At 37.6% G+C, this 16,637-nt stretch overlaps 1 protein-coding gene across 1 annotated transcript in view; it reads left to right on the top strand.

Moving 5' to 3' along the window:
* The window catches only part of SMC1B (structural maintenance of chromosomes 1B), a gene marked incomplete at its 5' end in the record, with an annotated part of 33,207 nt that overhangs the window by 6,582 nt on the left and 9,988 nt on the right, over nt 1–16,637 (top strand). The window contains 11 exons of the mRNA XM_010081196.1: nt 740–822; nt 1,797–2,004; nt 3,439–3,624; nt 5,904–6,083; nt 6,990–7,136; nt 7,773–7,910; nt 8,402–8,518; nt 11,052–11,158; nt 12,814–12,955; nt 14,376–14,521; nt 15,752–15,905. Coding sequence (XP_010079498.1) covers nt 740–822; nt 1,797–2,004; nt 3,439–3,624; nt 5,904–6,083; nt 6,990–7,136; nt 7,773–7,910; nt 8,402–8,518; nt 11,052–11,158; nt 12,814–12,955; nt 14,376–14,521; nt 15,752–15,905 — 1,608 coding nt within the window. The remainder of the gene's footprint in view (nt 1–739; nt 823–1,796; nt 2,005–3,438; nt 3,625–5,903; nt 6,084–6,989; nt 7,137–7,772; nt 7,911–8,401; nt 8,519–11,051; nt 11,159–12,813; nt 12,956–14,375; nt 14,522–15,751; nt 15,906–16,637) is intronic.

The raw sequence follows: 16,637 nt of genomic DNA, 5'->3' as shown, positions 1-16,637 counted from the left end.
CTCTTTCTAGAGGTGCACAGTGATAGAATGGGAAACAACAGGCACAGCTTGGAGTGGGGGAAGTTCCAAATAGCTATTAGGTAAACTATTTCATCTCAAGAATAGTCAAATATTGATGCAAATGCACAAGGAGGTTGTGGACTCTCCATCCCTAGAGCTTTTCAAAAGGTCACAAGGATTTCAGAAGTTAAATTAAGGCTTAATAAAACATGTAGGTAACTGTTTTTTTCTTTAATTTGCTTTAGTTAATGTATTTTTATTCATTGAGTAATTGAAAATAGCTGTTTCACTATTGGTTTGGTTTTTAGTACAATGCTTTTCTGTCAGGTTGGAACCGCTATGTCAACTTCTGCATTTATCCTTCTTAGGAAAAAGCTTCTGTTAAGCTCAGGCCAAGAAAAGCACTTTTTTTTAACACCTGTAATTTACTAACACTTTGTTTAAAGTTGTTTTATTTTATGGTGTCATGATCCTTTGTGCTGAAGAGGCTTTCTCTGAACTGTGGCTAAACATGAAAAATCCAGCAATTGCCTTGATAAAATAATTTTCCTTTATTATTCATGGTGCAATTTTTTGGCATCTACTGTTGAAAAAGAGATGCTATTACTTCAGCATGAAATACCAACAAGGAGGAAATGATCTGTCTCAGTACTTGTTCTGAATTAAGAGCTTTGTATCTTGCTATAAAACTGTGTTTTTCCTCTGGTTTTTTTAACGCATTCTATTTATGATTGCATAGGAAAACATAAAACGCACTGTGGACCAGATAGATGAGCATAAAAAAAAAATAGAGAAGTTGGAAGAATATGTCAAGATATGCACGTATGTTTAAAAAATTAAAAGTTTCATATTGTACATTTTCAAATTAACATAGCATGTTTGAAATTATTTATAATTCTTTTATATTATTTAAAGTTTTAATGAGAATTAGAATTCTTACTAATTCTAATTAATATTTCAGTTACTTGAGCTGTCAATATAAAGTAGGAAGTGTGGTGATTCATCCATGTTTTGTTTGAAACCAGTTTTGTAATTGCTTCTTATTTGTAGGTGTGCAAATTATGTCACTACAGGTCAGTGTAAAAATTCTGAGCAAGAGAGCAGGGCAGTTCTGTAGCTGTGCTGCTCTAGAAAGCATTAATATTTATGTTGTGTATTAGGAGCACAGCTCAGTTCTTTCTTCCTGGGCCTTGTCTTCTACCTGATTTTTACTCTTCGTGAAATAAGGTGCCCTTCACTGGGCAGCCTGAACTAATTTTGATATTAGCCTGCGTTCTGTTGAGGAGGTCAGAGTAGGTGATCTCCAGAAATATTTTTCCCAACCTATCTTTTCCTATGCATCTGTAATGTATGCTTTGGCTTGATGGTGTCTGCATACTGAACAAAGTTCTGCCATGGACAGGGAGCAGCAGACTCATTGTGATTGGTGTGATGCAAAATTAATTAGTTGTAGTAGAGTGTGGTAGAGCCTTGGTGACTTTGGTAAGTGTGTAAAGTGAGTCAATTTTGTGTGAAAATTCTCAGTCCTTAGTTTGACAATATCAGACATTCTCTTATTTGAAGATAAAACAATATAGTACCATGTTACACAAGCAGAAACTCTCACCTGAACTCAATTTTGAAACCTTAAAAATAGCTTATACTATAGAATGCAACTTGTAGAACTAGCTCCTTATAGATCCTTAAAATCTGTAACGATTTTCATAGTCTGTGACCCAGAATGACTAATTTTATAAGCTAAAAGCTTGTATAAATGAAATAGTAAATTGCTTTCCTATTTTTGCTTCCATTCACAGTGAATCGTTAGAAGAGAAAAAACAGCAAGAGGAACTGCTAACTAAGGAAATTGAAAATTCAACAGTACGAATGGCTGAAGTGAATGAAGACTTGAACAAAGTAGTTGGTGAACTGCAGAATGCCAAAATTGATTACCATGAAGGAAGGCGTCAGCAAATGAAGGCAGAGATCCTGGAAAGCCTCAAAAGACTATATCCAGATTCTGTGGTAATTGAATGGCCTAATTTAAATGACGTATTTTAGAATGAAGAGTTCTGCCTTAGACTGAGTAAGCAGATAGAGTAAATTGGACTGTCTTGAATATTATTTTTAAACTCTGTGCTTGCTTGAGTGTACTTGGTGAAATAGTATTACTGAAAGAATGGTAGCACATCCTGTCATTATTTTCAGAATAATGTCACAGTTTCCAGAAGAAGGGAGGTTACTGTTTGCATCAAATAATAATTTTCATCTCTTGTGCGATTTTTGTGGTGTTTGATTAGGTGTTTGTTGAACAGGTTATGATGTTCAGTATGTGCGTTAGTAGCTTTAATCATTCAAAGAAAGGACAACTGTACCTACAATTACAGAAATGGAACCAAAGATCTTTAGGGAGCATGTACAGCAAAGAACTAATTAATTTTATTTGTGGAGGTGTTATTTCAATAGATGCCAAAACAGCACAGGAAAGAGATGGACCTGCTGGAGCAAGTCCAGAGAAGAGCAATGAAGATGATCAGAGGGCTGGAGCACCTCCCCTATGAGGACAGGTGGAGAGAGTTGGGGTTGTTTAGGCTAGAAAAGAGAAGGCTCCGAGGAGACCTTACAGCAGCCTTCCAGTACTTAAAGGGGGCTACAGGAGGGATGGGGAGGCACTCTTTATCAGGGAGGGGTGTGATAGGGTAAGAGGTAACGGTTTTAAGCTGAAAGAGGGGAGATTTAGATTAGATACTAGGAAGAAATTTTTTACTGTGAGTCACTGGCACAGGTTGCCCAGAGAAGTTGTGGATGTCCCATCCCTGGAGGTGTTCAAGGCCAGGCTGGATGAGGCTTTGAGCAACCAGGTCTAGTGGGAGGTGTCCCTGCCCATGGCAGGGGGGTTGGAACTAGGTGATCTTTAAGGTTTCTTCCAACCCAAAACGTTACATGGTTCTATGATTTGGATTATGCAGTACAAGAAAAGCAGTTTTTATTCTTTTCATGCTACTAAAGTAAGCAGATAATTATTTTGGGCTTGAAACTGGAATAGTGCCTCTCTTCCTATAATTTTCCAGTTAACAGTTCTATTTATTTGAGACTTTATTGTCATTCAAAGATCTTATTGTGTATTAGATACCTCCTTTCTCTCCCAAAAAGATGCTTAGCTAACTTTGCTGTTGTCACTCTGTCATACTTCTAAGAAGTATATGCTAGAGATTATGAGTAAAACACTGAGATAACTGTAACCTCAGGGAAAAAATTAAATCCGTTTAGATTTTGAAGGTGGACTTTGCGATTTGATTTGACTGCTACAATTTCTATTTTTTTCTGACGTACATTGTAAGAGAGTGCAGGTAGATAATGTAACACATTTTCCTCTTAGTACTTGAGTATCTTGTATCCAGAAATATTATTTGATATTTAAAGTAACATATTAATATTTCTCTATATTTTCATCTTCAGTTTGGAAGACTGCTCGATCTGTGTCATCCTATTCATAAAAAATACCAGCTTGCTGTTACCAAGGTATTCAGCAAATACATGACTGCTATTGTTGTTGCCACTGAAAAAACAGCAAGAGATTGCATTCGGTTCCTGAAACAAGAACGAGCTGAACCTGAAACTTTTCTTGCTTTGGATTACCTTGATGTAAGTACATTTTTCTTTTTACTGTCATTAGTAAGTTAATACTAAACCAAAATAGGCTTAAGTGTTAAGGCAAAGCACTTTATGAAGTGAGCTTAATAAGGTTTCTGTTGGCCCATTTCTCTAGCCTGCTGAGGTCCCTCTGGCAGCATGACCAACTGGTGTATCAGCCATTCCTCTCAGTTTTTTGTCATCAGCAAACTTACTGAGGGTGCTCTCTGCCGTGTCATCCAGATAAGTAGTGAATATGTTGAACAGGATTGGTCCCAATATTGACATGGCTGGATGCTGGCCATTAACTGGACTTTGTGCCACCAACTGCCACCCTGTCATCCTGTCTGTTCAGTTTTCAGTCCACCTCACTGTTCATACAACCCATATTTCATCAGCTTTTCTATGAGGATCTTATGGGAGACAGTGTTAAAAGATCCACTGCTCTCCCCTCATCTACCAGGGCAGTCATTTAATTGTAGAGGGCTGTCAGGTTGGTCAAGCATTACCAACTTGGTGAATCCATGCTGAATGTTGCTCTGAGACTTTCTTGTCCTTTATGTGCCTGGAAATGGTTTCTAGGATTGGTCGCTCCATCACCTTCCCAGCGATCAAGGTGAGGCTGACTGTCCTGTAGTTCCCTGGTCCTCTTTCTTGCCCTTTTTTTGAACACAGGATTGACACTTGTTCTTCTCTACTCCTTGGGCATCTCTTTCAGATGCCATGATCATTCAGGGATTATTGAGAGTGGCCTTGCAATGACATCAGCCAGCTCCTTCAGCACTGGTGGTTGTGTCACATCAGGGCCCATGTGTTAATGTTCATCCAGTTTGCACAGCATTCCCTGACCTGATCTCCTTCCATCAAGGGTATGTCTTCCTTGTTCCAGACTTTCCCCCTCATCTCTGGAACCTGGGACTCATGGAGACCAGTCTTGCTAGTAAAGACTGAGGTGAAGAAGGAATTCAGTACCTCAGTCTGTTCCATATCCTGTGTCACCAGATCGCCTACCTCATTCAGCAGCAGGCCTACATTTCTCCTAGTTTTCCTTTTGTTGCCTGTGTACTTAGATTTCGTTGACATCCCTGATCCAATTCCAGTTGCACTTTGGCTTTCCTAACCCCATGTCTGCATGCCTGGACAGTGCTTCTGTATTTCTCCCAGGTTACCTGTCCCTCCTTCCACCTTCTGTATGCTTCCTTTTTCAGTTTGAGTTTTGCCAGTAGCTCCTTGATTATCCATACAGGCCTCCTGGCATTTTTTACTTCCTGCTCATTGTGATGATTGCTCCTAAGGCTGGAAGAGGTGATCCTTGAGTATTAACCAGCATTCTTGGGCTCCTCTTTGCTCTGGGGCCTTATCCTGTGGGACTCTACGGAGCAGATATTTGAAGAAGCCAAAGTCTGTTCTCCTGAAGTCCAGGGCTGTGAGCTTGCCTTTTGCCCTGCTCCCTCCTCTCAGAATTCTGAACTCTCATATCTCATGTTCACTGCAGCCAGGGCTGCCTTTGACCTTCCCATCCCCAGCAAGCCTGCCTCTCCTTCTTGATGAGTATGAGGTCTAACAGAGCGCCTCTCCTCATTGGCTTCTCTGTCACTTGGGTGAGGAAGCTGTCATCAGTGCTTTCCAGGAACCGCCTGGATTGCTTATGCCCTGCTGCGTTGTCCCTGTAGAAGATGTCAGGGTGGTTCAAGTTCCCCATGAGGACCAGGCCTGTGAATGTGATACTGCTTTCAGCTGTCTGTCTCTCATCCACTTGTCGCTCCTGGTGAAGTGGCCTGTAGCAGACACCCACTGCAATGTTACCTTCACCAGTTCTTTCTTCAGTCCTTACCCTTGAGCTTTCAGTTGGCTCATCATCCTTCCCCAGGAAGAGTTCTGTGCATTCTGGTTGTTCTCTCACATACAAGGCAGCTCCACCTTGTCTTCCCAGCCTGTCCTTCCTAAAGAGTCTCTGTCCCTCCATTGCAGCACTCTGATGGTGGGAGCCATTGCACCATTTCTCCGTGATCCAAAGAAGATTGTAGCCCTGCAACTACACACAGATTTTTAACTCATCTTGTTTATTCCCTATGCTACGTGCATTAGTGTACTTGCATTTCATGCACAGTGAAGTAGGTTATACAGATTACAGACTGTAGTATACACAGAATATGAAACCAGATTTCTAGTCTTGTAGCTACTGACACCCTCATTCTGTTGATTTGTACATTCTGTCCCCAGCCCACTTGGATTGGAGCATACTTTGCTATTACAACATGGATTCTAAACACTGCTTAATTGCTTTGCAGGTTAAACCAGTCAATGAAAAGTTAAGAGAAATAAAAGGAGCTAAAATGTTGGTGGATGTTGTACAAACTCCATTTGCTCCACTGAAAAAAGTGATTCAGTTTGTGTGCGGGAATGGGTTGGTCTGTGAAACAGTTAAAGAAGCAAAACAAATAGCATTTGATGGACCAGTGAGGTTGAAAGTAAGAAGCTGAATTTTGTTGCCTATGTTTTTTATTGCAATTATGTAGTTGGTGCTATTTAAATAATTATTCTATAAACATCCCATGAAATATTGGAGATAAATACAGAATGATACTACAGCTGTGTAATCTACTCCCACATAAATAACGCCCCCTGGTATTTCACATGGTTATATTTTCCTCTGTATGGTAGTATGATTAAATGATTTCCTGGGAAAAGGGGGCAGGTTAGAGGATAGTTAGTGTCTGAATACCTTTCTTGGTATGGTCCTCTTGATGAAGAGGAGGAGGAGGAAGGAGGGATAATCCTGTTCTTAAAACTGTCTGATTTAAAAATACAAATATTATCTTCCTAGATTTCTATGAAGAAATGCTGTCAAAAAATTCTTGAAAATATCTGACACTTAGGAAGCCTTTTAAATCTTGATTAAAACAGCTTTAAGTTGAATGTGAATGTGAAATGTTTATTTGGAATCCAGTTAAGTCACAAAATCACCCACATTCTTTACTAAAACTTACACTTTGTTTACAAACAAGCTGTTTTCTTCAGTCCATTATCACATTGCTTGGTTTGCTCTACTGAGCCAGGCATAACCTTCTAAATTGCCAGTATATATGCAAATGTCTCATATTAATTTAGTAAACACAAGGAAATGATACAATTTCATTTCCTTTTCTGATCAGTTGTAATAATACCAAAATGTGACTAGTGCCAAGAAAAAACAGACTATTTTTGTGTCTTCATGTATCTCATTTTAGCAGGTTTTGAACAGGAAAAAAAATGGAGTCCAACTAAAAATTGTTGCTTGTTTAACTACCATGTCTTGGCACAGTAGTTCGTGGGGTATTTTGTCTGCTTTGTGTTCAGATTTATTTGGTTTTAGGTTGGTTTTTTTTACATTCCAGACAGTGGCTCTTGATGGAACTTTATTTTTGAAATCTGGAGTGATTTCTGGAGGATCAAGTGATTTGAGATTTAAAGCTAGATGTTGGGATGATAAAGAAATGAATAAAATGAAAGAAAGAAGAGATAGCTTGATTAATGAGTTAAAGGTAGGTCTCTTAAAAAGCACGTTAACTACAAAAGGCATAAAGGAATACAAGTTGTATCTAGTTTAATTCAGCTATGGGAAGATGACTTTCTAAAAAGGTGTTTTTTCAAAACTTCTAGAAGATCCAGACAGGGCATACTAGCTGTTTATCCTCTTCTAGTTAATAATAATCAGCTCTGGGTCTCTGTCCTTAGCTGATGGGTTGTTTCACATATCACAAAGGTGGAGAACCAGGATAACACTGTTGATGCAAGTTCCTTCAAGGAAAAAGTTATTGTTCAAAGTACCTGAAGCCTTAAGTAAAGAAGGTGATGCTTCTGTCAACATGAAAATATTTGCACGGACCAAAACCTTCTCAGTGTAACACGATTTGTCATACCTCTAGTTATTTTCAAGGAGGGATCGAGTAGGAATTCAGGAATTTGCAAACATATGCTTTCTACTGAGAAATAAATCTGTTGCAAAATAAGTGTTGAATATGACCAGTGCTATCAGCATTTACCTTGAATGGGGCCTGTGTCAGTGAGGCTAGCTTTTATGTAGTGCATGAGTCTGGAAGATGAGTAATTTCCAAATAAGTCACCTTTTGTTTACAATGCTTTTTTTTTCCTCTTCTCCCATTGTAATATTTTTCTAGGGCTTAATGAAGATCAAACGTAAGGAGACTGACTTGAAGCAGTTGCATGCTCAGTGCCATGGAATTCAGACACGACTGAAATATTCACAGAGTGAATTAGAGATTATTAAAAAGAAACATCTTGCAAATCTTTACATGGTATAGTAATAAGCATTTATAATTTTAGTGTTTAATAACTATTTTTTTTTACCTAAGCTGTGATTACCAGTGAAGTAAATACTACTTCCTTACGTAGTTTTTTTTAAATTCAGTTTAACATACAGCAGTTATGACTGAGGAATTAATAAAATATAAAAAACAAGATTACAAAGTAATTCACATCAGCCTTTTTCTGTTTTAGGTTTTAAGTTTGAATTTCTGGTAAGCTTGGTTTATTGTTTAGTAACCTTCAGAAGTCTGTAAGTCAAAACGCACTTTAAATGGTACTTATAATGTAATTTTCTTTCCTATTAATTAAAACTGTAATCATTGCATTCAAATTGGCAATAATAGTGGGTGAGTAACATTTGAGAAGAAAATATTTCATTTTTTTTATTCAGAAAAATACAGTTAATCTGTAACAGAACTCAATTTCTGGAAAATTGATCATCCTATTAAGAAAAACTACAATATTTTTCCTTTCTATCTAGGAAAAATCAAAACTGGAAAGCGAACTGGTAAATATTGAGTCTCAGCATGTTATGCTGAATGAAGCAATAGCACAAAGAAAAGAAAAAATAGAAGAATTTCAGAAAAAAATTAATGAGGTAATGCCTTCTGTCATACTTGTGACAGCTTATGCTGTTATACTACAAAAACTTCTTTCTGTTCCTGATAACTTTTAGAACTGTAGTTACAGGATCTTTCCTTTCTGTGGAGAGAGAATTATGCATTGTGACTGCACGACTAGACTGTAACTTTCTTTTGGTGTGAAGTCTTCCTGGCTGATGTGGATCTGTGGCAGCACGTACCCACTAGGTAGACAGTCTCCGCATGGGTGACTGTCCTTCTGAAAATCATTCTCATTGCAGTCATAGCAGGACCCATTCAGTGTCTACATGGAAATGATCTATCAGTATCTTTTGTTTGGAAGAAGAGAAGATCCAGCACTTCTGCATCCCACAGGCAGAATAGATCAGGCATGCTCGTGCCATTAGGAAGAGAGCACTGTATCAGTTTTCTAAAGCTGGAAGCAGTGCTCTGTGCTTTGCACTGTGAGAGTGCTTTGTTCTGAACTCTACAGGTGGCATGTCTAGATAACGACCTGTTACACGACTGTGTATTAGAAAAGTAGATAAAGTGCAGTATAGTGTGAAGATTACTTTCTCTTCTTGGGAAGTAGCCAATATCTGTGCATTATTTTCTGTGCACTCTGATTACCCTGGGTGAATGGTTGAGGTGTGCATGATTGTCAGCAAATACCTCATTCCACAGTTTTGTTGGTTTGTTTGTTTGTTTGTGTGGTTTTTTTGGGGGAGGTTGTGTTTTTGGAGGATTTTGTGATTTTGTGGGTTTTGTTTTTGTGTTTGGTTTTTTTTGTTGTTGTTGTTTTTAAGACTGTTGTATGCCTACATTCATTTGGAGTCCAATAATGGAAGACAGAGCTTGCCTATGATATGACTGAGTCTTCTTTGCTCTCCCTGTTTTTTGAGGGGTAGTTGACGTAGAGCTTGGGGACCTTGTGCTATCCGCACCTGTCCAAATTCATTATCTGTCGTGGTATTAAACAGATTTTGTAGTTAGAACCTGCTCCTTTCTGCTTTTTACCAGCAACAGGAAAAGTTCTCTGTGTTATGTGATCCAACTGTTAGGTTTCACAGCTGTTTTTTCTCTAGACTGTTGGCCATGTCATACCTCATCTTCCCTATCATTCTCTGTTCTTCAGATGGTCCCCAGAACAATTCGTACAGACAGCTGACAAATTGAAAAGCATGGTTATCATGAAGAGACTGAAGGCATTCAGTGAAGTGAATAGTAGTAAAGCTTAATCTGATACCAAGAGGGCTTTCATACTGTGTTCTGCTAGAGTAGACAATAACTCTGGTCTCTCTGAGCAATAAGCATCTTGTCTCTGCTTCTCTCTGGAAGCTGCCTTGTTCCTACTCTTACCGAACAAAGGAATCTGGTACAAACTATGGAAAAGTGGTGCTGGAGTTTTCTGTGGAAAATTCAGAGCCCTGCACCTCAGTGCTTGTATTAGTGTAGATTCTTAGAGCGATTCCTCACCTCTCTCTGGAGTTACTTGAGGTGTATAGTACATAGGTAACTTAGTTCCTGGCCTCTGACCCATTCTCATCAGTCTTTCTTGAACTGGAATTCTGCATGTAAAAAGAAGCCAAAACTGCTGCATGCTCTCTGTCTTCGTTGTGGTACAGATATGAGGCAATGCAGATGTGTGTCATCGGCAAACACTGAGAAGGTCATTGTGTTTAGGCCATAAGAATTCCAGATTCAGGGAACTTTTGTTTTGCTTGTTCTGAAAAACAAACAAACAAACAAACAAATGGGGGCTGGTAATCAGTTTCCAAAGAATAGTGTTACTTGAATAGTGTAGCTTGATTTGATGTCTTATTTTATATCTGGTTAAACAAGCCTGTGTACCAAAACAATACAAACATTTTGACCTGTAAAGTTCTCTTAAAATTTTGTTCAGTTTATTGGGTTTCCTTTTAAATGCTGTAGGCTGTTGCTGTTTATTTGTTCAGTCCTAACATATGCACTATAGCTGTCAGCCTGCTTAAATTTTTCTGTAAACGTTCAGGACCGTTTTTGGCTGAAGCTTTTCTAAGTAAATACTGTATAATTAGGAAATGAGAGAGTCTGTAGAAGGTTTCTTGCGGTGGGTTTGGTATAAATGGAACATAACAATTAATATTTATTGGATCACTTGAGAGGATTAAAGTGAAGAACTCAGTTATACCAAGCAACCTGGTGTATCTGATTAGTGTCTTGTGTACCATTCAGCTTTCTCTTTCTCAGTTGACTTTGAACCACAGACAGAACCAGAAAAGTTGGTTACACTGTGGTGACTTTAATTGTCTTTGGAATGACCAGGTGCTGTCAATGAGAGCTTAGATAAGAGTCACCTTTGAGGATCATATGCCTTCTATCTGGCATTTGTACTGAAAGTGTTATTGGAAAATGTCAAGTACACATTCTTTCTCAGTAGTTCAATTTGCTGTTTCTTAAAGTACCTTGAAAATCCAGCCTGTAGCATGGAGTAATTGTCTAAATGTTTTACTTCTGTGAGTGACAAAATAGTATAAACATTTTTTTTGCTCCATTTCTCTTTATTCAAAGGCTGAAGATGCTGTTTTCCAGGAGTTCTGTGAAGAAATTGGTATAGAAAATATTCGTGTGTATGAACAAGAACAATTGAGACAACAGGAGGAGATTGATAAGAAAAGGTGGTATTTGTAATTGAAATGTAAAAAAGTGGTTTGTATTAGATTTGGCACACTGATGAACGAGTAACTCCATCACAGGGAATACCAGTAACTCCATCACAGGGAATACCATAGAAACTTAGAAGACTGTAGGGGGTTATATTGTCACTGCAAAGGTTAGTTAGCAAGTTGCAATGCTATGGTTTCGGTTTATTGGACAGTTAAAGTCAGTGACATTAGGCAACAAACTTGGAAGGTAAAATTTACTATTTTGGTAGCACTGTTGTAGAAAACTAAAGCAAAGAATAGTTTTCCAAAACGCACATTGAAAAATGGCTCTATCACATATTGAGGATGATATGAAGGCTCACTCATGTATCAGATATCTTAAAGGAGAGCTGGGTGTAAGATGCAGTGATTTGATATAGGATCATACTGTTAAGGAAAACTGGATCTTAATTTTCTCACAGGCAGCCTCAACAGGCATGTCACAGGACCACAAACTTCTGTCTTAAAGAATAAGAATGTTAAAATGAACTGTCGTCTTGTACTACAGGCATTTTCAGGCAGATGATGGTTTCTGCATTTCCTGACATTTTTTTATAGAAAATACACCTTTTCTACATGACTAGTGTAATGCCTAGGATTGAACTCCATTTTCTTTTCAGACAACTCTCTGACTGGTTTTCAGAAACTGGTCTAAATATATGTTTTTGGCTAGGGCTGCAGTGAGGTAGTAGAGCAGTGCATTCAGTTGCAGTTAAAGCACGTGCTGGCTGAAGTGATTTGATCTTTGTTTATGTTTGCAAGAACTGAAGTCTGGTGAAGTGTTAGGAGTTAAAAAAAATGAAAAGAGGAGCTTTTTGCATGGTCTTATACAACATTGCACAGAGAGCCTTGGCCTTGCTGGTGCCCTAACTTGCCATCGTTAGTCCTGTAAGCATGTACTATAGTGCCTTCTTGTCCAGGCCTGAAGAGCCTGGAGCTCGTGGTATTCCAACCCCTTTGCCTGAAAAACAGATGCAGCACTAGTAGTAAATAGTTTGAGAAGCTCAAAGCTCAGAGGCAGACAGTAACACCGGAAAGAAGACCTTTCAGTAAACAGCTGCCTAGTTTCACTTCTGTCCTTTCTCAGAGCAGCGTGTGAAGAAGTTTCTGCCTTTGTACCTCTATAAACAAATACAGGTGTCAATTGAGAGATGGTAAGCAAGGCTGAGTATGGCTTAAAAAGCTCTGGTCTCATGTTTCTTCATTGCCATCTCCCAGCTGAGATAGATTTTATTAATAGTATTCAGATAAGCATACATGTGAGCTGACTGGGAGGCTTATGGAGGCTGAGCAGGGAGCACAGACATTGGCTAAATACACAGTATCAGTGTAGCTTTTGCCCAGCTTATACCTGCATCATTGAGATACTTGAACTTCTGATGTTACTTTCATATTGAATATGGCTGTAGCGTATCTTTATATTGTATTTTTTGAAATAGTATATTTTTGTAACTTCCAGTGTATCCACTGGATGTGGTGTAGTGGAATTGATGATCCAAATGTATGCAAATTCTTGTGTTCAAGTAGAAGATATAAAAATGCTACTAAATAGCCAATGTGAAAATGTATCTTGTAATAACTTAAAATTCGTTACTAGCCTGCTTTTTGAAATATTGTACTTTGACTAGGCTGGAGTTTGAAAATCAGAAGACACGACTAAACATTCAGCTGGAATATAATCGTGAACATCTGCAGAAATCAACAAACACAGTCAGCAAGTTGAGGGAGACCGTTCATAAGGATGAAGCTGAGATTATCGGGCTACAGAAGGTAGGGGCTGAGAGGAAAGAATGCATTGAATTACAATTTTGAACAAACTTGTTTGATTCTGTTGAGTAGTTCTTCTAAGGCTTAATTCAGTGTTGACTTTGTTAAAAAAATGCAGTTGCATATTGTCATTTTAGCCTTGTAATAACATATTAGGGTACTTATTAAAAATAAGCTTACTAAAAATAAAAGTTAGGATTACAGTATGTACAGTGTAATATTGCATTTAGTTTATATCAAAAGGCAGCATTTGACTACAGATAAAACTAGTAGCATGTGGCTGAGATTCTTTAGAGGATTTTACCAGTAACAGTAAAACAACTCCAGTGCTTTGCATCTTTAAGGTGCTTCACAGCCACTAATAGGCTTAAAACAATTGTATTAAAACTAATTCAGTTTTTAGTTGAAGAAATATGTATGGATTCCTCCTTCATAGTGTTCTTTGTTCATAAGTAAATTTTTGTTGTGTTAATGTTGCTTGTTAAATAAACCATGCTTGTGGTACAGGGTAAAGTGAAGGAAAAAAGTTGTGCAACACTGCTTTGAATAAGAAACAGAAGTGAATTCTAAAACTGCCCCAAAGTGAGCAAAAAAACCCCCACATACATCATTTGAACTCTGTATTTTAACATTAGAAGACACGTATTTCTGATACTGAGGAAAAGCACTAGACCCTTAGTCATGCACAAAAACGTGTCTGACTTCATGCATGTGTGCGTAATTCTTCTGAAATATGACATTGAGCAAATTCAGACATTTTTATCCTGGAGAAGGATTTGTTTGTATTAAATTCTGGAGGTGCTTTATTCAGATACTGCAACAGCAGTAAGCCTTTATTAAGTTGCCACGTTATTGATCTCTTAAGGACCATGTCTTCATGCATGTGGTGTTAGGTTTTCTATATTCCAGCACATCATTTCTAGCAATTCAATAGAGGTATGGGTTATATTGGAGAAGACTTTTCTGGAGTACCTCCACAGATTCTTTGTTCTCTGTGGATTACTGTGGGATTTATCTTTAATGAACAATACTACTTAAAGGATTTCAGGTTACCACAGGTGTTGCTAAGTATGTTGTAGATGTACAGCACTTGGAATCCTGCTTGCAGAGCTAGGGGACTAATTGAGGAAAAGGAAGTAGCCTACAGATCGTAGGTGTCCTAGGATCCCTGCCTTGTTTGATGGCTTTGTAGTTTAGTCCAGTACAGTCGCAAATCTAGAAGTGGCTATGCCTGTGTACACAAAACAACTGGATCTGCCTTTGGGTAGGACAGGCTGTTTTCCCAGTGCCCTTCAGATTTTGTGCTGTAACACATTTGAATGTATTGTAACAGGTTTAAACTTTAACTCTTTCTTTCTGTATATTAAAGGTTCCATATCCATCTTTTTGATGAAACCTTAAAAATGTAAATATTTCTATGCAGGATGAGGAAAAGCTTCTAAAAAAAGTGAATGAAATTGTGGAGCAGCAGCAACATCTTAAGGATAGATTAAGTGCTCATAAATCTGAGGTTAAAAAAGCCCAAAATGAAGTTGACGAGTTCAGAAAGACATTGTTAACTCTTAATAGGTAATTACTAATTGTACTCCTGGGAAAATTATTAATGTGGTAATATTTAGAAGAGTTTTTGTGATCAGATGTTTGAATTTCTCTTGTTCTGTTTTCTTGTGAAAGATTCACTAGATATATCGTAATTCGCATTTACGGTATGCATTAGTTAAAAAGTGTTTCTAATTCAGTATGTGGTTCCCAAAAGTATGTGAACCAGATTATTTCATGAGAGCCATCCCATAAACCATATAGAATAACATTATCTTATTATCTACCTAGTCTTAGGTCTCATGATTTCTGATTAATATGTAGTGACTTCTGATAAGTATGTATTAGCTTATAATTTTATGGGGGGGCATATTATGTTTGCTGGTATTTTCATGGTTTTGAGTTATATAATTAGAAATTAATTAATGAGAAGTCAATCAATTAATGAATTTTTTTTTCTGATTTCAGTGTTCTCATTTTCTGCAAGCCTTTCAAGTGTTGGATACCTTAAACTAATACTAATTTTAGGTCACTATTTTGTCCTTACTGTTCTTTTAAATCAACTGCTTTGGGGACAGTTTATACTTTAGTTTCCTTATTCTTGTTTATCATTGATGTGTTTAATGTCTCTTAATCAGTATTCTTCTTTATGTTTAAAAAACCCACGTTGACACAGTATGGCTAGGTAAACTTGTGGAATTTTACATAAACACAGATTGTATGCCTAGGAATTCCTTTTATAGTGTGTAATTTTAACACTATAATACTGTTACATTTCTGCCTTATTTAGCAACTTGATGGTAAATCAAAGGCATTTGTTGCAAAGAATCAAGGTGTATTTCAAGTAGAGTAGTGATAAAAGGTACTTGATTAAATTTTAAAAGGATGAAATCTCTACATGTCCAGCAGAGCTGAACAAAACAGTGAAGGTGTAGTTAGGAAAGGTGGATATTTGAACATGCTGTAGTGTGAACTTGCAATATGCTGAAAATATGTCTGTGCTACTAGCATTTACCATGCCCTAGAGTTAAGAGTACAGAGTAGCAGTAGTGTGTGGTTCCCAGCTCCCTCTTGAGTAATGTGGGAGAATGAAGGGGATGGAAGAAGTTAAGTACCATTTTCCTGTATGTTTGATGGAGATTATAGAGGAAAAAAGCCCTCTTTGTGCTTGGTAACTTTTTCATGCTGTATGGCTGTGGATGCTATTGGCAGTGCTGCTGCTGCTGCTCTTTAATAGTTTTGTGCCTTTTGTGTACGTAGGGAAGCTGCAAAACTACAAAAGGAAGCTACAGCTATAGAAACCTCTCTGGAAGAGAAAAGATTAAGACAACATAATTTGCTGCTTGAATGCAAGGTGCAGGACTTGAAAATAAAGCTCCTGTCTGGATCATTGGATGACATCAGTGAAGTAGAGGTACTTAAAATGTTTACAGAAGATAGATATCACAGAGGAGCAATTATTCAGTCTTGTATTTAGAGATCTTTATTTTTACCTTACATAACTGTTTGCCTTACAAAGTAATGTTAAAATAAAGACATTGTTTTCATGTGATCTGGCCCTATCCATTCAAGAGAAGGATTTCTGTTTATTTTTGTAGACAGAAACGTTGTTTGTAAGTATTTTTGCTTGTACTTGAAATGTATTCCTGTGAAATACGTAAAATGTCTGTAGTAGAAGAAAATTGGTACGAAGGAGTATTCTAGATATACATATGTAAGAGGACACACAGGGGTTAGTTAGGAACTGTAAATAAATACGGCATGTACTTGCATCAAGATAATATTTGATTAATCATCCATAATATAAATGCTGTCTAAAATCATCCTTTTGTCTTCAGTAGATGTAAATATTTACAGAAATCAGGGTTAGGCTAAAATAGGAATACTCCAGCTATCAGAGGATTAACGCTCATTTTTCTCAGTCTTTCCTCTTTCTCCAGCACATCTTTTGTGAGGAGAAATTAAACTTTCTCCACTTCTACAAAAGAAAAGAGGTATGGGTTTTGAAGGACTTGTAACAAGTCTGAATTTGGAAGGGGTCTTGTTGAACCCATTCCTGAGAAAAGTACTTTTGTTGGAGGATAGGTATGAATGAGTGGGTCAGAAGGAAAAAATGAAGGCAGTGAGGTATAAAGTATTTGTAGGG

Source organism: Pterocles gutturalis, unplaced genomic scaffold (assembly GCF_000699245.1).
Source record: "Pterocles gutturalis isolate BGI_N339 unplaced genomic scaffold, ASM69924v1 scaffold18361, whole genome shotgun sequence".
Taxonomy (NCBI): Eukaryota; Metazoa; Chordata; class Aves; order Pterocliformes; family Pteroclidae; genus Pterocles; species Pterocles gutturalis.
This window is presented reverse-complemented; position numbering and strand designations above follow the sequence as displayed.